Raw genomic sequence first — 22,464 nt, 5'->3', positions numbered from 1 at the left:
ATAGAGTGTGACCACCAGTATGTATCTATGTTACACTGGCCATATACAATTAAACTCAGACCAGGGTGTCAGCACAACTCTCAGTTAAGTACTTTATTCAAATGATCAGCAGCCAGGTGTTTGAGCAATAAAAGAATGGTTTCTCCCCTATTGCCACAGGAACGCCTACAAGTAAACCTTCACATTTATTGCTATTTCAATTATATAGCGAAACAAAGGCAGCTCTGAATCCTAGGACTGGGTGCAGAGCAAATGTGTGTTTCCAGCCCTGACATTTCTCTGGTTTAGTTATTCAGTTTTTTCCACTAATTGTGTTTTGCAGTTCTTACGATGCCAGCGTCGAACCAGGGCTGGCCGGAGGAGTTTGGGTTCCAAATCATTGGGTCTGGGCCGTGTTATATCCTCCATGTGGAGGATGGGAGCAGCGCCCACATTGCGGGTCTCCAGCCTGGGGACCAGATCCTGGAGATCGAGGGGCAGAACGTCTCCTCCATGAGTGCAGAGACTCTGACCAGCATGGCCCAGAGATGCAGGAACGTGCCACCCAGCATCGGTGTGGTCTCGCGAATCGTGCAGGTAGGCAATATGATTTCATTTTTCACATTGCCTTTATATATTATTATTATTATTATTATTGTTATTATTATTATTATTATTGCCTTTCTTGTTGTACAAACATAGCACTTTTCAACTCCATTGAAAAAGAGGCCTTTTCATGAAACTTTTACTTGCATCTACACATACTTTCATATACTAAAAACAGACAATTTAACAATAAATGTGTAGATGGACATCTCGCATGGGGTAGACGGCCGTTTCGGGTTCACCATTGTGGGAGACGGCCCCCTGCTGGTGGAGGACTGCCTACCAAACTCTCCAGCGGCTGAGTGCGGACTCAAGGCCGGCGACTACGTGATGGAGGTGAATGGGATGCCGGTGAAGCAGCACGAGATCGCGGCCTCCATGATTAAGGCCTCACACGGGAGCACTCTGCGGCTGGGTGTGCTGTGTGTGGGGAGGAGGCAGAAGAGAGAGAGTAGCAGCATTCGAGACTACGACCAGAGCGGTGACAGAGTCCACCAGGAGCGCAAACACAAAGCCCTGGAGTTCAACAACAAGGTAACAGGAGGTGTCTCCTCTGTCAAGGATTTAGTTAAGGTGAATTAGAAGGTGACTGGGGCAGCTGAGTAGTGAGCAGGTCCATTCTTTTGCAGAATCTTGAAAACTCCCAATTTTTTGGTATGTTTTGATGCCTAGACTCTGACTTCATGAACATCCCAAGCTTGTTGCCACTGAGAGTAATCTTTTATCATGTAGATTTAAGAAAAAAAAAAAAAAGTCTTGTACTTTTTCAAGCAGATATTGATCCCTTACACAATGGACTAGTGAGGTCTTGTAAATATTTGTAGTTATTTTTGGCATCTCTTAGTTCAAATAAGGGGTTAAAGGTTTTGATACAGACTGGGAGAAGATTAACATCACACCCACACCCACACCCACACCCAACAGCAGGTTGAAACGGTGCAAATCCTGACAAACAGCTTGAGCTTGACACAGGATTAAGCCCTGTGGTGCAGGGACTATTAAGTCAGAATATGAATACCCACACATTACAGTCTAAAGCTCTCCTCGCCATGGCTGGACTCTGCCAGTCACACTAGCTCAATTTAACAATCCGGGGAAAAAATCTCAATATTAGTTGTATGTAACTGTTATTTATTTGTTTGTTTTAAAATGTCAAGTTAAAAGGCATTTGAGAGTTTTAAGAAATTGGGGATAATTTGAATGTATAAAAGGTTTTCTTCTTTAATGGTGGCTTGATATATTCAAATGGTGTCTGACATCTTTAAGCTTATAACTGGAATTCTTTACTATCTATGAAAGTAATATAACTTCTTGAGCTGTGCTTTTTATTTTGTTAAATTCGTATTCTGTTTTTTTTTTTTTTTTTAATAATTAGATATGTTGTAAAATGTTAACTGGGCCTGTAAATGTTCATAGGGTTGCAAAATCAGATTCTGTAATACATTGAAGCTCATTTCTCAATGTATGCTATAAAAGTAAAAAAGATTTGAAATTGGGTACAGATGGGCTACTGTATGTGCTAAATGCAATATAATGAAACACTTTAAAGGGTGGGGTGATTTTAGCCACAATTGTTTTTTTTTTAATTGATTGCTCAGTTTGAGCTCTCTCTTGATAGAGGTTTCATTCTCCGTACTCAACAGCGACTCCTGCTGGTTGAGGCGTGGGAGACGGGGAGGCCATGTGTAACAGAAACAGTAGCGTTGCTCTTTCCATCTCTGCAGATTGAGGAGGTGTTGGGAGACCAGCCCGAGGTGAAGGAGAAGCTGTTCACTGTGCTGAAGCAGTACGCAGCGGAGCGCAAGGTAGACTACCTGGCCTACGCCCTTCCCATGATCCTCACTGAAGACCTCCACCACCAGCTCATTGATAGCATCAGGTAACAGGCTTCTCTGTTATCACTGGCAGATCTCTCAACTGGATACAAAGACTCATTGCAGGTGGTGTCCTGTTCCAGAGGAGTGCTAGTGAATTGGTTAAGGTTTAGGAGCAGATTTTTGATGCTGCACAAGTTTCTATGATAGAGTGATCTCTTACGTGACCTTTCTTCTATATTTAGAAGCATTTGCATCACAGTGGTTTCTAAGCAACTATTTTATTTGTGTGCTGTTATTTAGTCACATTTGCATCAACATGGTAACCTGGTAGATCTATTATTGTTAGATGTACTGAGAATAACAGTAAAAGTACCTGCACTGTATTGCTTTTGTATCGATCAATGGCCAAATATGCTAATGAACTGTTTAAAATGGAAATTGAGTGATTGAGTAGATCACTGATAAGCAGCCCCATGTTTTAGAACACTGGAACCCTAAACTTGCCCTGGTTAACTTAGATTTTAACCAATACTTCCTTTTAAGGTGGTATTCCTTTGTGTTTGAATACATTGTACGCATTAGGTTGTTTGTTCCCATGTGTACAGCATGCACATTTTTGATCAGCAACCCCTGTGCAAATTTAAAATGATCAAGTAGGCGGAAGTAGTTATTTTTTCCTTGTCCATTACTTATCTTAAACCAGGGAGAATCAATTATAGATTTTTTTCAAAGATCTTGAATTTCCTAAATGCAAGAGAAATAGAAATGCTTTGATAAAGAGCATGTTGTGTATAACTAATGAGTGCTGGTTACAGTGCCCAATCATCTCTCCAAATAGACCTCCCTTTGTCTTTTTAGTTGCAGTTTCATTTAGACAAACCTGATGGAAACTGCAGAATGGTATTCTTCCAGTATAGTGTTGGTATATACACAGTACAGTGTATTGTTTTAGTTTTCTATTGTTCTTCTTTAAAGGACTCATTGTATCCTTTCCTACTACCACCAGTGGTTTTCTATTTTCTGAAAGGGGAACAATGTCCACCAAAGAGAACATCAGGAGGAATTTATTGCCTAGGAACCAACGGTGTGTTGTACAAAAAACAAAACACACCTCTGTTGGTTTCATTTTTTTCTCATCTGCTCTCGAGAATTGGCACATGTGTTTAATAGCAGCTGGTCTTTCAAACTGACATCTTTAACTACAAGGTTCAAAACTAGACCTGCTCCTTTACATCCCAGGAAGATAGCAATAAAAAAAAGGATGAAATTACATTTGTACGGGATGTTGCTCTTTGTACACATGCCTCTGGTAAGAGCTGTTTAGAATGTTGTTTATTGTATAGTAATGGAACTGTAGCTGTCTGTTTGTTCACAGCACTGGTGCTGGGATACAGATCTCTAATTATTAAACACGTAAGCTTCAGGTTAAGGACATGGGATGTCATCCATGTGCTGCACAGGAAATCCAGTCATTTTACTTCAGCTAGCACACATCAAGAAATCACAAGAGCTTAGCTTTGGCACATATACACTTCTATTTGTAGGGTGGAGTTTCATTTTTTAAAGTGATAAGATTATAGTGTCCTTCAAGATTAATTTCATGAATTGTTTCCATTCAATTGTGAGTGCTGTTCACCAAGGTGATTGTTTTAGCATATCGGTTTTTAATGCGGTTGGTAGATAACTGAAGATGCTAAATAATGAGTCAATGTTTGCTTTTATCTACATCAGATACACCAGTGTGAAAAGGTTAGAAGTGGCAAATCTTACCCCAAAAGAAGATTTCAATGAGCTTCAAAGCTTTAATGTTCTGATTACACCAGCTGAATTCACACAAGATGTTCATTGTGTTCAACGGCGCTTGTATGTTTAGGTATAGGACTATAGATACTGTGTGTGTATTTTGCGAGATGCTGACGTGCAGTTACATACATTGCTACGCGTTTACTCAGGCGCAATGGTTTTCTTTTGGATCTTTTTTTCCTAAAATGAAAAAGTTACAAAACTTTTAAACAGATAATCTGGTATGATAATTGTAGAAGTTCTTGCATGCACAATTTGCTTTCTTTCCATTTCGCTAGCTTTACACTGGATTAGTCGGGGAGCGTGAACTCTAGACCTGGACTCATGTACTGGGTATAGCTCTCCAAGCCACTGAGATTCCTGCATCTTTATTTCTTCCAGTCCCTCTGCCAGTCCATTACCAGAAAAACCACGTCTGTCAGAAAGGACTTTGGTCAGGATCTCCCATGGCATGCATGCCCTATTGGTTCCATGTTCCTAGTGTTGTTTCTGTGTAGAAACTGTACTGGTTGTGAGTGATGTCAGTGGGATTTTGAGGGATGATTGACATACTGCTCTTCACAACAATTCCCACATATTTTAGGGGGTCCAGAGAAGGGTAAACTAAGGAAGAATCTATTAAACAGACATGTTTTTTTATTTTTTATATACAGTATAAAATTGATGATTGTCAGATACAACCCCTGTTGGTAACATATTGTGAATAATAATAATAATAATAATAATAATAATAATAAATAATAATAATAATAATAATAATAATAATGTTTTAACTGAGAAATGTTTTTACTGTTCCGATTGTAGGTATTAAATAATAGTGCTAAAAAACAAAACTCGAAGCATTGTGAATAATCCCATCACCTGATCCAGGCAATTACCATCCATATTTATAGGAACATCAGTTCAAAGGATGTTTGTCATGTTTAGAGTACATGGTGTAATATCCTTTGTTGGTGACCTGCAGTAACATGGATAGGTTGTAGTTGTAATTTTTTGGAGTTGGCCGTATAAAATTATGAAGACATTAACATACAGTTATTATAGCTTGCATATATATATATATATATATATATATATATATATATATATATATATATATATATATATATATATATATATATATAGACACACACACACACACACTCAGTGGTTTGCAGAGGTGTTCACCTCCCTGCAAAGTATTCACATTTTGTTGAATTACAAATAATGTGTGCACTGTTTTTTCAAACAAACTTTTTATTCAAAGCTGTAGTGGTTAAACTGAATGCTTGTTATATGAGGAGGAGGTTAAATGTGTTAAAGGTACAAAATGAAATTTACTGGTTACTTAAGTATTCAGCCCCTTAGGTCAGTACTTGGTAGGAGCACCTTTTGCATCAATTACTGCTATGAGTCTTTTTGGATAGGTCTCTACTAGCTTTGTACAGTAGGATGGTGAAATTTTTGCCCAATCTTCACGGGAAAATTGTTCCAGTTCTGATAAGTTTGTTGGGGATTGTCGATGGACTGCAATCTTCAAGTCTCGTCATAAATTTTTGATTGTATTCAAGTCAGGACTTGAATGACTGGGCCACTCAAGAACATTAATTATCTTCTTGTTCAACCACTCCAGTGTGGCTTTGGCTTTGTGCTTCAGGTCACTGCCCTGCTGAAATGTGAATTTCCTCCCCAGTTTGCTGAAGAGAAGCATCCCCATAACATGATGCTGCCACCACCATGCTTGACAGTTGGGATGGTGTTGACTGGGTGATGTGCAGTGTTGGGCTTGCGCCAGACATAACGCTTGGAATGTAGACTGAAAAGTTCAATGTTTGGCTCGTCTGACCACAAAACCTTTTTCCACATGTCTGCAGTATCATCTACATGCTTTTTTGCAAACTCCATACATGCTTTAAGATGAGACTTTTTGAGTAATAGCTTCTTTCTTGCCACCTGTTCATACAGGCCAGCTTTGTGTAGGGACTGGCTTATTGTTGATGTGTGAACACTGACTCCCATCTCAGACACAGAACTTTGCAGATCTCTGAAGGTCATTGTTGGCTTCAGAGTGACATCCCAAAAACCAGTTTCCTGCTTGCCCGGCTGCTCAGTTTGGGGAGGTGACCTGATCTGGGTAGTGCCTGGGTGGTATGATACATCTTCCACTACAATATAACTGCTTTATAATGGTTAGGCTGTGAGACCGATCCTGACACTGGTAACTCTGCTGGGTTTTGAATGACGAGTATCTCGTTCAAGTGATCATCTCGATAGTAACAATTCAAGATTTTTTGGAGAGGGGGGTCATTTATTTAAAAAAAAATAGATACGGTACAATACAAGTTTTTTAAAGTTGCCATGGTTTGCATATTTTGGTTGGTAACAGCATTTTAATGCCAGTACAGACATTGAATTCAACCCCACCTGCTCCATTTTATTTTATATCACCATCACATGCCCTTTCTATCTGTTTTACTTGCATTCATTTCTCTTACACTGTGCTGTATAAGAACAGCAGAGACTCAAATGCAGCCCTTCAAAATCCCCCCCCCCCCCCAGTAAAAAACCTCTTTTCCTCTTTTAATAAGAGGGATCGATCCCCAGCTCAGATGGTATGCCCAAGCCTCCCACTGATTATCTCGGCCTCCTGGTCTGCACTGGGCCTGTCTTCTTCACTATTTCTATTTTAGGACACTGCAGCCTAACCTCGTTTTCTGGTGTTCATATTAAAGGCTTGTCAACCGTATCCCTTCCCAGGAGCCCAGCTCAGAAACAGGTCGATAGCTGACTTCAGAAAACAACTTTAATAATCTGTGTCGGTGCAGGACAGAGAATGGAACCATAAGGGGGGCGAGGGAGCTCTGAGTAACAACAATTATGATCACAAGTAGCACGTAGAGGTTTTAACATTTAAATACATTTGCAAAGGCATTGCTTAAACTGATCATAAAGCTCATATAAATCTGTGAAGGCCTTGATGCATTTATTTAACATTGTATTTATCATGTATAGAACAGTACTGTTTATGTTAACAGGTGCATGTATATATAACAATATCTAGCTTCCTGAAATCCAAGCCCTATATTCAACCATGCTTCATAAAAAAATAAAAATAAAAATAAATCACTAGACTTTCCTTGGATTTATCCAGCGCTAAGCTCCTGCAGGTTTTCATTCGCTGTCGTTTTCTCTAGCAGTTTGATGGTAACAGAATGCATGTGTTTTACCTTTACCCTGCTGCATAGTTTCTTTACATAAAGAGAACGCTTTTTCTGGCTAGGATCGATAAGAAATTACAGCAGTGAAATATGAGCTGCATTGAGTGTAAGATAACTGTTGAGAGGCTTACTTTGGTGAGAGGCTAATATAGAATGTCCCAAATTCCATTGGATAATTGCTGTAGTTTGTGTTGTAATTGTCCCACTGATTACAGCACTGTATGACTTGCAGAAAATTCTTGAATTTGGGTTACAGGACCATGTGTGCCAATTTTAGCAATCGCCTATTTTGCAGTGTGTCTTGCAGTATGTATCAATTACATATGAATAGAAGTTTTATAAGCAATTGATTTTTTATAATTTTTGTTCCTATAGGCTTTTGCTGTTGCGTGCAGTTTTTTGTAAATAAGAAATATAGAGGCCTGGCTTTAACTTTAACTGCAATTTCATCTGACCAATGTAAAGCTAAGGAACTTGCAAGGATAAAGATACAAGTTTTATTGGAATTCAACCTTATCCGTGTGCTAGGTTGAATAGTGACTATAGATTACAAAAACTGTAAATTATATTATCAAGATCTACGCAGTATTAGTTTGGTGATCAAAACTATAGACGTTCTGCAGATGTGATGAAGACATCTAATAATGAATGGAAACCATACTGACATCTATAATGTGCATCTGATAATGAATCTGTAATCTGTCTGGGTTGGTTTGAGATCAAATGTTACCTGTCTGTTATCTGGCAACACGCCTATCCTCAGAGAGGGATGTGATTTCATCTGTAAGGACTCATTAAGATCACAGTCATAGTGCGCTGTAATAAATGATGCATTTAATTGTTAGAGGATCTTGGTTTAGCTTTTTGCCCTTATAGTTGTTTCAGAGATGGCCCAGAGGTGAGATCAATCTCAACATAAGAACATTTCCGAACGAGAGCTAGCCATGGGGCCCATCAGTGCTTGTATGGGTCCTTGAGGCTGACTGAACCCAGAATTAGAACCGAAAGCTTGTCGGCACTAATGCCCATTTTTCTCTTTCTAAATGAGAAACGTTCTTAAATTAAGAGTATTTTTCTCTTTTAAAATGCTTTAAAACTGCCTAATACTGATCCAATAATCTATTGTATTGTGGCAGAATGTTTTGAAGAGCTATAGTGTCTTCATCACTAATGCAGGAAGATGTGCACCATTGAGCTCAAGGGTTCTACCATTTGGACCGCTGTTATTCTATAGGACTAATATTAATAATCTTAATCTAATTGAACCATGCAACCACAGTAGGTACACATTTTAGTATTGTACAAATATTGAAATGTCATATATTCTTTTAAGGTAAATTTATTAAAAGGAATCTTTCTTTCATAAAACACAGCCTGGACCCTGTCGATTGGTGTAAGGAAAATATGTAAGTGGCCAGCTGGTTTTGGTAACCATCTTTGGAGAATGTAATCTGACCGGGCAGTCTACAAGGCCTTCTTTCTGACCACATAGAGGACTGTAACAACAAATTCATGTGCTGTTACATGATAAACATATAGTAATATGACATCTTAACAGCTTACAACTTGTATTTAAATGTTCTGGATATGCTTTTTTACACAGCCAGAAATGTATAGTTCATTCCAATGGAATATATAAGGAGTGCTAGTAGCTTCTCTGAAACTGGGGTGGCCAAACGCAGCCCTGGGGGGTTTGGATGGAGATTCAGTTGGTTCTATTAAACAATTTAAAGCAGGGCTGGAACGAAGTGGACGGGCCAACTTTGGACACCACGGATCTAGAACATTGAGATGGCTGCGTCCATTTATGTTGAAGTTGAGACTGTCTTTGTTTATTTCTCCTTGTAAACCAATAGTTCAACACATCCACAAACCCTAATGGTACAACTTACTGACTCAAATCTCAGAGGAGAGCACAGGAGCGTGAGGAACCGAGCGTGATAATGAGATCTGTGAAAGGCAGTTCATTAATGTTTAATGCTGGTTGATAATAAAGTGTTGCTTACTGTGTGAAATGCATTCTCAGAGTTGTGCATAGTATACATCTTGTCCTGCAAGGCAGGGATTTACATGATGTATAAGAGCTCAAAAAAAAAAAAAAAAAAAAAAAAATTACATGTAACTTTGGTGACGAAGCCGTGGCCTGATTTTGACAATTGCTTATATCGTGCATTAGGTTACACGACGAAGTGAACTTCAAACATTACATGCTGTAAATTTAGATTTGGGACACACAAAAAAAAAAGTACACAGGATTAATTTCCAAATATAAGAACCTGTACTGTATAATCACTGAATATCTGTCCATTACCAGCATGTGCTGTTCTGGTGCATAATGATTCAGTGCAAGACATAAATAAAACGCTGGACATTATGTAAGTAAGGATCAATCTGTTTTTCAGTGGCTTTCATTCAGTTCAGCTCATTCTCTCCACCCATGCCAGTTAAGGTGCCAGCTGTTTCCAGGAGCGGTCTAATTATCACGGCAGCAGCTCCCATTTGCAGATACATGCCTCTAGAATTCCAGGGAGACCGCTGCTCTCCTTTCTTCACAGCATCCTCTACTCTCCTATCCGAGGGGCTGCACTTAACACTCGCTACACAGACTCAACTGCAGGTGACATCCCAAAAAAGGGAAGCAGGGAACCTCAGACTGTATGCTTTGGAAAGATGGTTTGGACAGTGAGGATTCTGTAAAAAGAAGAAGAGAGGAAAGCATGAAAACCGTGAAAGGAGGTCAACTTCACAGAGATGAACTGATTTGATAGAAAAGGGTTAAACAAATAACTGAAAGAAAAAGACGACCTAATAATATAGAACAGCCGGCTAATCTGCTGTGCCAGTCATTATCTGCCATGGTCCACGGCTGTTTTGTGTAAGACCCACCGAAGTTGGCAGCTGTCAACAACTCTTGGTTGCGTTCGTTGGATGTATTTTGACAAGCAGCAGTGGGAGGTGTTGGCTGTTTAACTGCGTAAGGGGTCGGCTTACCTTGATATACAAAAACAAATGGGAAAGGACAGGAATTTTTCCCGACACTTTCGGTATGCTTTTACTAAATGTTTTTTTTTTGTTTGTTTGCTTTATATATATATATTATACTTGTATTTGGGCCCTATATGCAAAACTACTCTCAAAGTTTACAAAAACTCTGACTCGTTTTGTGAATTAGATTTGAGGCTGTTCCATCTGTATCTGATTTAGCTGACTAATCTGTGTTTATCTCTGTCGAGCCCTTTTATAGCCCATCAGAATTTGCAACATGCTGGTTAAATTTGTAAATAGATTATAGAATGTGTCCATGAATGTGGAGAATGTACAATCCATACTGTTGCAGAATATTGTTCTGTTTAATATTTGTCATGCTCTCCTGATACTACTGGTACAATGGTGAGTATTGAATTTGGTATTGTTGTTTATAGTTTTATGATATTTTCTCATGATGTACAATTTATTTAAAGGATGTTGGTCTATTATTTATAAGGCCTAATAGTTCAATAGATTTTTTGTTTTTGCAAATCCTTGCAATACAAAATTGGGGAAGGTTATTTGACTTGATGGACCTGTTCTGGGAGCCGAAGGTTCTAAGTTGCCAGTGCTTATCTCGAGGGGGGGGGGGGGGGCTCATTTAACTAATAACTTGTTGGCCCTTTGGTTGGTTTGGTGATGCTTGTATTGTATAGCGGTTTGCTGATGAGACTAAGACTGAAATTCACCCTTAAATTGATCCCTCCTACCTATACAAAACCTTCAGGACTTTGATAACATATGTGTATGCTAACTCTTCGATGCCCCTATATCCACGTTGCTTGTTTGGTCTTTCCAAATCTCAGGTGGGACCAACAGCCACATTTTCACATGCCAATCATATTCCAGCCTTTTCATTATATTTCAGGGCAACGAGGAATAAGATGCCAAATTAAGCATTTTTCTACAATTTTTTGAAAGACAGGAAAAAAAAAGAAAACAGAAACAAGTTGGATGCAACGATCTTGAATGCAGATGATAGCTTGGTTACTCCCCAGTGCTCTGTACCATACAATCCTGGACTTTAACAATATATCGTTTTATGCTTGCCTGCCTTTTTATGTCAACTCTACACAGTTTTGACCCAATTCCCCTTTTATTTGCTGGCTTGGCTTGTTTCTGAAGTGGGTCCAATCCTCTTTGGATTTTGAACAGAGCGTTTGCTGGATTTTGAGATTAGTGACATACGTTTTCATACCAAATGCCGTCTATGTTGGAAATGGTGACCTGAGGGTTTTGCATGTAAGTTCCTTACAGCTTGACAATAGCATACACTTATTTTCTAGCGATGGGACAGAAGGTAAGCAAACCTTCCACCATATATTTAAAGGCAGTAGAGACCATTCATTGAGAAGTCATTGAAATGTACAGGCGCCGACCCATTGCTGTTTTGAAGCTGAAGGAAGAAGCCCAGGTCTCCAGTAGTTAAACCATTTTAGGAGGTAAACCAATTGTGTAGCGATACGGGGATAACCTGGGATCAAAAGTGTGGTGTGCAGACAAAATAGTGGCTTTCCACTCCTTTTTAGCAGGTCATGCTCATGGATTTAGGCTAAGTGTAACACAGTCATAAGTGGATCAACTAATATATGTAAGATAAGTGTCATGTTAAAGCCTGCTATATGTTTAGTACAGTATATAGCAGGAAATGCTGTGGATCATGGGGATAGATGAGCAATGTAAGAGTGCCTGTTAAATCCATTCTGATGGATTACACACCAAACAAATGTATTATCAACTAATAACCTCCTATTACTGACCATATTACTGAGAGTATTCTAAACTCTAAGCTCTGCCTGAGGAGCTGACTTTCATGTGTTCAATTAATAAGCGAGATACATAAAAAATGTAATTGACTTACATGTACTATATGTGAAGGGAGAAAACTACTACATTAAAAATATGCAAATGCATACGTACATTAAATGGCCAACAAACTACAAATCCAGTTAAGAAAATCTACTAGTGTAGAAAAAATCATGGATATATTTCAAATACCAGACCAAAAAAAAAAAACAGAACAGTAACTGTAACTATTCTCCTGCTTCAGAGTTTTATAATTGCTCGTTCTGAGAGTTTTTAATGGTCATCCATGTGTTCTAGTACCTGCCATGTAAAGGCAGTCCTGAGGTCCTTGCTACAGGCACTGTGCTCACTGAATGAAATTGTGATAATTAGGTCTTGCAGCTAATTGAAATGCTGTCTGGTTTAGTCGTTCGTTTTGTACTTTTGATTTCTCTTTCTTTCGTACCAGTAATTTGTCCTTGATTCTTCTCTGCCTGATTTAATTTTAGCAAACAGGTGACCTGCTTCTAATTTAGGTCACCTCACAAACTAAATGAGTTTTAAACACCATCATTATATAAAGTAAGGGTTTCCAGATTTAAAAATAAAAGTGTAAGACTTTTTTCCCCCCACATCACGATAAAGACACTTGACAGTTACATCTGTTAACAAAGACAAAGAGACAGAAGTATTTACGACACAATGCAAAAAGAACTGGGGAGGAGGGGTGGTGCAGAGACATGGTAGTTTATCTGTTGTGTTACATTCGTGGTATATTGGGTTAAGTAGTCGATTTACAGTTTCAAAGTTAAGAGAACTTATTAGAGATTAAAAGTGAAGCAAAAGAGTGGTAAGCTGTCTGTGGAATAAATACTGAAGCTAAATAAGAGGTTGAGAATGTATTTTAAAATCTACTATGTCTGTTAACCCACTACACGACAACAAATAAGCCGCCATTTCTCTTTACTGTACTGTATAATATAGGCTGTTTTAAGTTCCGTTCTGAAATGTAGTGATATGACCTTTTACTCTAATCTGGCTTGTCAGTTCACAATATGTTTTCTTGGTTTAGACTTCTCATTTAAAAATACAGGGGCAGTTTAATAACTTAATCAAACAGAGGAATCCACAGGGGCATGAAAAATAAATACTTTCTAATGCTGCATAAATCTGCCCTTTGAAAACAAGACCCAGCGAGCCTTTTATTAACCATTTACTGCTCTGTAACAGTGAAGGTGTCTCTTCTAACTCTCTCTTGTAATGTCAGGTCTTACTTAAAAACCATTGACATTATACAAAAGTTGTTTTATATATATATATATATATATATATATATATATATATATATATATATATATATATATATATATATATACATATAGATATTATATGTAATATATGAGAAAAATGACCTGCAATGACAGTGCAGAAATATTCTCTACAAGGTTTGGAGTTTGAGTTGCTTGATTGCAGTAGTGGCCTCTAAGCTAAATCACATGTTAGGCTAAATAATGGTTATGAATATCTGATCAATGATGTACTGCAGCAGGTTTTGCTGAGCAGCGTTCTGGACTCTCCTGACCAGTACTGCAGCAGAGCATTTGTGGGAAGCTTTAAAAAGGGGAGGAGATGTTAAAACAAGCCCTGTCTTCTACGACAGCATTAAAGATCTTGCTAAACGTATTGCTTTTGTGTACAAGAAATTGACAATTCCTGTTTCACTGCAGTCATTATTGAAAGAGTTGTCATGACTACCAACTTTCTTTCAAGTAAAATGTATACCATTAAAAATAAGCACTCTTCTTTACAGTGAGCACAGGGCATGTGGGTGGACTGCATGCAACACTCCTTCATTTGTTTAAATCTGTAGTGGCCCACACATCCCATTTTAATTGCGGAATTCCAATAGCTTCATACGGTCTGGTATGTTTGGAATCAGCAACGTTCATTCATTGATTATCGATCCTACAATACATACTAGTGTGTCTGATTTTCTTTTCATGTGTAAACACGGCGTAAATGCAAGATCCCCAAAGTATTAACGATTCAAAAATAAATAATCACTCTCTAATCTTGTTTCCCGCATCTCACTGACCTGTAGGGATTCTCCAATGGGTAGAGAAAGCCTCAGTATTTGAAGCCCAAGAGACAAGAGCATAAACAAGAGGCAGGTTTAAACTAGTAGCGTGCTTTGATGTCCTTTACAGTAACTACAATAAAAAAACCTAATTCGGGAATGCCCACATTTTACCAGTGACATTGGCAAGGGTGAGATTTAACCCCCTCCCTGCCAAGCAGCAGAACATACTGTACATTATTTCCATGTGTAGGATCACAGCTTGTTGTGGGAAACTCACATCATAGATGCATTCCCAATTACTCATATCTCTCTGGCTTTTTTTTCTTGTATATTAAAGTCTATTACTCAGCTGTAACAGAACGAGCAGTACTGCTGCCTACAGTTCTTCCCTAACATACAATTGATAACTGCTGAAGAGAGCTAATTTGCAGAAGATTTAACCAAAGGCAGTGAATCTGGAGGTTGCACATTATCAAGCTCCCTCCCTCACGGAGTGCCAGGCACCTGTGCAGTTTCTGTGCACGGGCATTTGGTGCCTCGACTGGGATAATCATCATAGGAGCAATGCGGACTGGCACACAGCTACCAGCCTGCTGCAGGGCAGGATACATTGTGAAAGGCATCAGCTGCTAATGGGCTTGCTTGAAGTAATTTCTTGATTCTCGCAGCAGCTTCTTCTCTTGGAGATATAAGAAGATATATATATATATATATAGATATATATATATATATATATTATATATATATATACTGATACTATTAATATGAAAACAAAAAATTACCTTGGAATTCAGAAAATACGATGACGTCACTTTTATGCTACTGCATCAAAACATGCTAACAAGTTGGTTTGTCCTCAAGGTCAGTAGTTAGAGACATCTCTGACGTCAGATATCACAGAAGTAATTTCTTGTTTTTAATGTTGACAGACGACCGATCGTAACACAATATATATATATATATCTATAATATATATCATATATATATATATATTATATATATAGAGTACTATTCCAGTTGTATCTGCTGCAATATCCTGGGAGGATTTTAAAGAAATTTCATCCTCCAGTTCGGTGCATGGTTTAATCTAAGCTTTCTTAAAAGATTGAATCTGTTCCCTAGATGGTTCTATTGGAAACGTGTGGAAACCTGGAAAAGACCCATAGAGCAACTTGGCTATTCAGTGGTGTCCTAGAAGTGTGTGTATTTGCCCCCTCCTCTGAGAAGCTGGGGAGGCTGCAGTCGGAGTGATTCTCGATCTGCCAGCTGCCCCTCTCTGATGCCCCTTGTTGTGTGATGTTTGCCAGGATCTTCATCCCCAAGAAGCACCGGCCGCGGTTCGATGAGGTGGTGTCTCAAGGCCTGATCCACCGGATCTGCCATGGGAAGAGCTTCAACGAGCACAGTCATAGCCGCCTGCGGCGCAGCCGCAGCGAAGACCACCATGAGCGACTACTGGTGTCCACCCGGGCCCACTCCGTGCCGCGCTCCGGAGAAGAAAATGCTGGCAAGGGCTTGAGAAAGACCGCCTCCCTCATCACAGGCAGCTCAGGGGCCTCGGGTAACCGGAGGTAAATGCCAGGAATCCTTTTTATGTAATCGAATTAGGAATAGGAATGCACAAACCACCTAAATGTATTTATTTGTCTACCTTTTCTTATAGGATTTTTTCATAGCACACAGTGCCACCAGATGGTGAAATGATGTAACTGTGGTTTTAGTGAATGATTATTCTTTCAAAGAAACAGTGCCAGGATCCTAGATTATCTGAGAGACATACTTTTTTTTCTTATTTAAACCTCAAATGAGATTTTATATTATTTTCTGCTCATAACTTTGGTTTGACTTGCATCCATTTTTCCCTGTAATAGCATGTATGAGTGTTTTCTTTCATTGGAAGTCCATTGATTGCTTTAAGTTCTCCACGGGGTAACAGTTATAATGGACTCCAAGGTTGTTAACCTCAAGGACTTATGTGTTCTAAAAAAATTCCCAACATGCCATTCATGTCCAGTGTGTATTATTTCTGACAAATCCACATATCTCCATAAAATTATCGAATAAGCTTTGCGTAACACATTTTTCTAGGGGAAATAAAAGGTTATTTTGATGGCAGATGGAATAGTGTTTGTTCTGATTCAGTGTACACAATTTTTTTTAAAAACCTGTTTCTTTGCTGAACAGTTTTTGATAAAATGTCCCCAACAAATACAATTCTAGTCTTACTTTTCCAAAATAATCTACCTAATGTAAATATCATAGCCCTTGGACATTGCTAGACAAACCAAGTCAGAGGCTATAAGTTGATGTAAGACTAAAATAACAATGTTGAGGTTTACAAATTCCCTAACATGGAAAAGAGAAGAAATAAATGATATCCTCTAGTGGTAGCAATGCATATTCTGTTCCGTTATCTGTTATTATTTTTACTGCCGGACAAGTTATTTACTAGGTGAAAACATCTCAAATGAATGTGATGTTAATAGATGCATTTTTAACAGCATGTCTCATTCTGTTGCAGGACGGTGCGTGTATACAAAGGCAACAAGAGTTTTGGATTTACATTACGGGGACATGCTCCAGTGTGGATTGATTCAGTCATTCCAGGTACGACACCTGTATATATCTTATTGCTTTCTTTGGGAAAACACACACTGTTGAACAGTGAATCTCAGAGCCATGATAGGATTGATTCTACCTTCCACACTTAATAAAATAAAAATGCAGTAAACTGTCTTTTTATTCGCCCTGATGTTATCATAATTTATTATAATTAATTTAAATTAGTTTGAATTACTTTATTTCAATTGTGTAGTTCATGGCCCTATCAGCATTTGACTTGGTGGCATATGTATGTTCTAGCACCCTTCAGACTGAGCGAGTGAATAGCTCAGCCTCTCTTCACTGTTCATTTTTTTTATTTCTGTTACCCCTAGGTAGCCCAGCTGAGAAAGCTGGTCTCAAACCTAGAGACCGCATATTGTTTCTTAATGGACTGGACATGAGGTAAGGGCCAATCACTTACTCTCCTGAATACGTGTTTAACACAATTATAGCAGAATAAAGCACTCTATCGATTGTTTGTATAGAAACAAAGTGCATATTTTTATTGTAAATAGTTACTCGGCTTTCCCTGACCTAGTTGAAATATGAATTCTTATTAAAATCCTGTATGGAACCTACATACATTTTAGGATAAAATCAACTAGCTTGTTACCTGAGACTGTATTCATTAGACAATGAACAGCTAGTCCAGTAAATGCAGTTGAAGTCTTGTTTTATTTGAATAACCAGCAGACAAATGCTTGTAGAATACTCCCGTTGGTTCCATAAGTCTCATCGGGCTTGAAGACATTTCTAAGTGTCAGCATGCCAAGCGCTTCTGAAAAGCTATTTTGTCAAGTGGACAGACAGCCTTTCAATGTGTTATCAGAAAATATAGTGCTGCATACCCCACAGTCATGACACAATTTGGAAAGCAATGTTTCTTTTTTTTTATTATCAGCTGAGTAGAAGTGCAGGTATTTATTTCTTGCAAGCCTCTAAACTACCCTGCCCTGGCACCAGCGATGGTGCAGACCTCCAGCATTGGAAAACATAGCGCTGGGATTTGCAAAAATCCGTCTGCGTATCTGATTGCTGTTTTTGACACACATGTCTGTCCCAGAAACTGTTCCCATGAGAAGGTGGTGTCCATGCTGCAGGGAAGTGGTGCCATGCCAACCCTAGTGGTGGAGGATGGACCTGCCAACTTTGTCATGGGTGAGATAATATTTCCTCTTCTCAAATGCAAAGCTGTTTCCTCCTGGACTGGTTTACTGAAATATAATAAGCGCCTCTGCTCTTTCCCACACTCCTGCCCCGCTCACACAGACGCTGAGCCTGAAGAGTCCCCTGCCGACTCCCACTCCCTTGCTCTCCGATCCCTGCAGTGGGTGGCGGAGATCCTGCCCTCCAGCATCAAGGTACAGGGTCGAACCTTCAGTCAGCAGCTGGAACACCTGCTCACCCACCAGGAGAGCTACACCATCTGCAAGGCTCTGGAGGGCTTCTTTCAGCACAGGTAAAGTCTCTTCCACAACATTCCCATTTTACCCTGCTATGCTCAGTTGAGTTGCATGGTTTGTCATAGTTGTTAATATCATTTACCCTGCTGTACTTGCCTTGCTAGTCTGTGTTTTACCTGGCTTTCGCACCTGCTGCTGTGCTTTTACCTTGTTGAACTGCAGTAGGAGTTTTTGGGGTTTTTTTTATAAAGAGATCTTTGGGTAAGTACTGCCGTCTATTGAAGAGCTGTCCTTCAGCACAGGTTGTTTCCTGTTCCAAATCCTCAGGCAACCCAAACCCAGTGGATTGATACAATGGTTGGAAGCATATCCTTGTTGAGTTGGTAAAGCAAAAAAGCAATATTGGAATGGAAAATGGAGATCAAGAATTTGTATTAGAACTAGTAGCGAGTACTCATTTTCCATGAACACACCTGCCTCCAGAATCATCCCTTCTTTCACCACGAGCACAAGCACATTAACACAGTAAATCAAGGACCTTTCACAGCATCAGATCAGACTTATTTGGCTGGGGCTGATCTTGGACTGTGCCCACGCATGCTGCTTACTCATGGAAATAAGTGTTGACACACAATCGGTGAAGCTTCATGTCCAGGCTTATGCCCTCACACATTCTCAGCATTGCTGCACCCACAGGTGTCAGACAGCTAGCCATCGGGCAAGATCATTGTATATATTCGGACTGGCTGAACCTGATCTCATTAGCAAGCTCTGATCCTTCTTGCTGAAGCCTAGCCACCCAGTGAAAGATGTTACATAAAAACAAAAATCTTATTGAAAGATACCGCATCCATTATTCTAAACCTTGACCATTCAAATGCATGAATTGGGTAGAAGTTTTGGGATGTTTTTTGGTGTTTGCTTAAATAGAAGGCTTGCCGTGGTCAAGACCTCTGGTGTAGCAGTGAAGATCATTGTAAACTTTAAAGTCACTCTGCTGTCACATACTGTATACACTCAATACCCTTTCTACCAAAAATGAAGTAGCTGTACCCTTGTAGCGCCCTTATCAGTGCTGCTCTTGAATTCTTGCAGGAATGTGGACACACTGATTGTGGACGTGTTCCCAGTGCTGGACACTCCAGCCAAACAGGTGATCTGGCAGTTCATCTACCAGCTACTGACCTACGAAGAGCAGGCGCACTGCCAGCAGAAGATCGTCCGCTTCCTGGGGTACAAGTCTGCCATAGGTATGGATGGGGGACGGGGGACAGAGATTCTTGAAAAGGTTGGGGAAGAATGAAACATGCAAAAAAAACAAAAAAAAAAACAACCTGTGCCATGTTTATGAGGGTAGCATGTTAGATCTGACTAACTCACATCTGTGATGATTCAAATGAGTCTGTTCTTGATTAGTTAATGGGTTATGGTTCATTATACACATTTGTATGTGTAAACACGAGTACTTTTAGAGAATGGCGTGAAGAGGATAAGTTAAGCATCAAAGTTTTAAAGATATGAAATATAAAGTTAAAAGTAAATTAAGTGCAAAACAAACCATGAAACGTGAGTAATTACAGAAAGTGGAATGTTTTATTTACCAAATTTTGTAAACTTAAATAAGCGAACGATGCATGTTTTGAGGTGTTTTTTTTTAATGCATTCTTGTTATTTTATTTATTTATTTTTCACAGCGACTGGGGAGACTGGAGAACAGGCCCCCGAAACGCAGATGCGCAGCAGTTCAGTCCGCGTGTCATCCAGCCGCAGAGAGAAGGGTAGCGTCCGAGCACGTGCCTCAGAGGAGGGGACAGGAGGTGCGTGAGGGCTCAGGGTTCAGATTTGGGTTAACGTGGAAAATTTAGGCTCATGCTTAAGGTACCCTTATCTAAATACTGACACTGTCTGTTTTATAGCTTCTAAATTATTCTGTGATGCCATTTGTACCCTTCATTCCTACACATACAAAATGTATTAACCCTTTCCTAAGCTGGGGTAAAGGTAATAAGCAGCTGTGGTGCCAACACCCTAACTGCAGAGCTGCTGAAGTATTGCTTTATATGCACTGTATCCTTTACTCCACAGAGCCCATCTTGTACTGACTCCTATTACATTATTATTATTATTATTATTATTATTATTATTATTATTATTATTATTATTTGTTTGTTTGGTAGATGCCTTTATCCAAGGTGACTTACAGGTGTTATAGGGCAATCCAGGGTTACAATGCAAAATACATATTTAAATACAGTAACTGCAAATTTGACTACTAAAATACAATATGCAACAAGTTAGTATTACAATAATTGAATCTACTATGACATAGTAGTAGTGCAATAGTGCCAGGATACAGTAACGGGGTGCTTCAGTCAGACGAGTACAATACATTTATTTCCTTGTCAATACTCTTTCAAGTTAAATTCAATTACAATTTTCCGAATATCTTCGGAAATTATATGGGCCAGAGTTATTAGAGTGGATTATTTTGTATTTCAGTACCTACAGTTTTTCTGAGGATGTATTTCACTTGTTCATTTTGATGTGCAAAGACTTTTCTGGCAGAAATCCATATACTTTCCTCCACACTTAAAGCATGTATTTGAATAAGCTGTAGTGTTTGAAAGCCAAGCACCTTTCAACACCAGCTATGATAATGACCACCTAGGTTTTAGCTTATGTGTAACATTACTTCAGTAATGCCTTTTGTGCATTGAAGAATCAGGAAAGGACATATTTAATCAAATTGTAATTGGTCTTTTTTTTTGCAGACAAGCTTTTATTTTTATTTATTTTTATTTTATATTATGGAAGTGAATAAATTACAGTTAATAAACCATTTTCAATCATTTTTAGAAAAGATCAAATAATAATTTAATATTTTTCTCCAGGAAGACTAAATTATTATTTTAGTGTTTTATTACCTGATGAAAGGATAAAAATCAAGTCCTTGTGCTGATTCTGTATTTGACAGAAATGGTTCACTATTCTTGATTGTTCTGCTAAAACAAAGGGCACCCTTCGATTCTATTCAACTGCTTGTTTATATTTGCACATAATAGAATAAAAGCAAGGGCAAGCTAACATTACGGACTAGGTTACTTCATCATGCATTGAAGCAAGAAGTTCTTTTTTATTCCAGTTTGGTAGAGCTGCTTGGTTATTATTGTTTAATTTAGTTGGGATTGGTATCTTCATTAAAGACATTGTTCTTTGCTGTCAGTGCATCTGTTGCATTGCTGGGTCTCATAATATAAGTTCACGAAAGATATCTTACTGGTTTAGGCTCTGTCGATTTTTATATGGTTTTCAATAATAATTTCTTAACACATTAAACTAGGTTTGTAACCATGTTTGAAAACCCAGTTTGAGACCCAGTTTGTCCTGTTAACTAACCCTGATAATAATACTAACAAGGCCTTCGCTGCCGCTGAAGAATACTGTGTGTAAACAGAGCCTTGCAGACGCGATGAGTGGCAGCTGTCGCATAATAAAAACACTCCCTAACAGGCAGCGGATTTGCACAGTGCTGACAGCAGCCCTTAATGAGATCATAATGAGATCAGACTGTAGCTGAGAAGCAGAGACTCGACTGAAAGCTGATCAGCCAGCAAGGCCTCAACATGGGACTCGCTTTGTCTTGTTTTAATGTTCAGACAACTTGGGTTACCAGGCAGTGATGAAAAGTGTCTCTGGGGTCAGAACTCTAACCTTTCCATTAGGTAAAGAACCCCGTATCTGACCCATGGGTCAGTTTATCTCCGTAGTCTGCGGAATCTGGAATGGCTCATTTAAGAGTGGCCTTGTTGCCAGTTGTTTGGATGATATTTTTAAATGTGTTTACGGTGAATACATTGTATAGGATGTTTCTGTTTTTTTTTTATTCTTTTTAAACTAATTTCTCTTTTGCAAGTCTTTTGTTAACATACAGATAGTGGCAAGCTTTTTCTTAGTTTTTTCAGGGGGCCACACTGACCCCGTGGAAGTGGGGATGAGACTGGCCCCTGGAGAGAGGCAGTCTGGAGATGGGACGTCACTTCCACAGACACCCAACCTCAAAAACGTGGGTACAGTTCACTTACAATAGATAGTGTAACAACACCACTAATAAACTTTTGTCGTCTCCTGAATTTCTACTCAGTATTTAAAAATTTCATGTCAGT

At 38.9% G+C, this 22,464-nt stretch overlaps 1 protein-coding gene across 1 annotated transcript in view; it reads left to right on the top strand.

Annotated features, from left to right (window-relative positions):
• Positions 1 to 22,464, top strand: part of LOC121331152 (delphilin-like) — a 34,925-nt gene that overhangs the window by 1,332 nt on the left and 11,129 nt on the right. Inside the window, exons 2-12 of the mRNA XM_041278365.1 lie at positions 323 to 576; positions 787 to 1,119; positions 2,310 to 2,464; positions 15,602 to 15,865; positions 16,816 to 16,901; positions 17,231 to 17,300; positions 17,962 to 18,056; positions 18,168 to 18,357; positions 19,397 to 19,551; positions 19,996 to 20,118; positions 22,255 to 22,364. Of these exons, the coding sequence (XP_041134299.1) occupies positions 323 to 576; positions 787 to 1,119; positions 2,310 to 2,464; positions 15,602 to 15,865; positions 16,816 to 16,901; positions 17,231 to 17,300; positions 17,962 to 18,056; positions 18,168 to 18,357; positions 19,397 to 19,551; positions 19,996 to 20,118; positions 22,255 to 22,364 (1,835 nt within the window). The remainder of the gene's footprint in view (positions 1 to 322; positions 577 to 786; positions 1,120 to 2,309; positions 2,465 to 15,601; positions 15,866 to 16,815; positions 16,902 to 17,230; positions 17,301 to 17,961; positions 18,057 to 18,167; positions 18,358 to 19,396; positions 19,552 to 19,995; positions 20,119 to 22,254; positions 22,365 to 22,464) is intronic.

The sequence above is a fragment of the Polyodon spathula genome, chromosome 18 (genome assembly GCF_017654505.1).
Source record: "Polyodon spathula isolate WHYD16114869_AA chromosome 18, ASM1765450v1, whole genome shotgun sequence".
In the NCBI taxonomy this organism is placed as follows: domain Eukaryota; kingdom Metazoa; phylum Chordata; class Actinopteri; order Acipenseriformes; family Polyodontidae; genus Polyodon; species Polyodon spathula.
The sequence above is the reverse complement of the archived record's forward strand: the minus strand, read 5'-3'. Positions and strand labels throughout refer to the sequence as shown.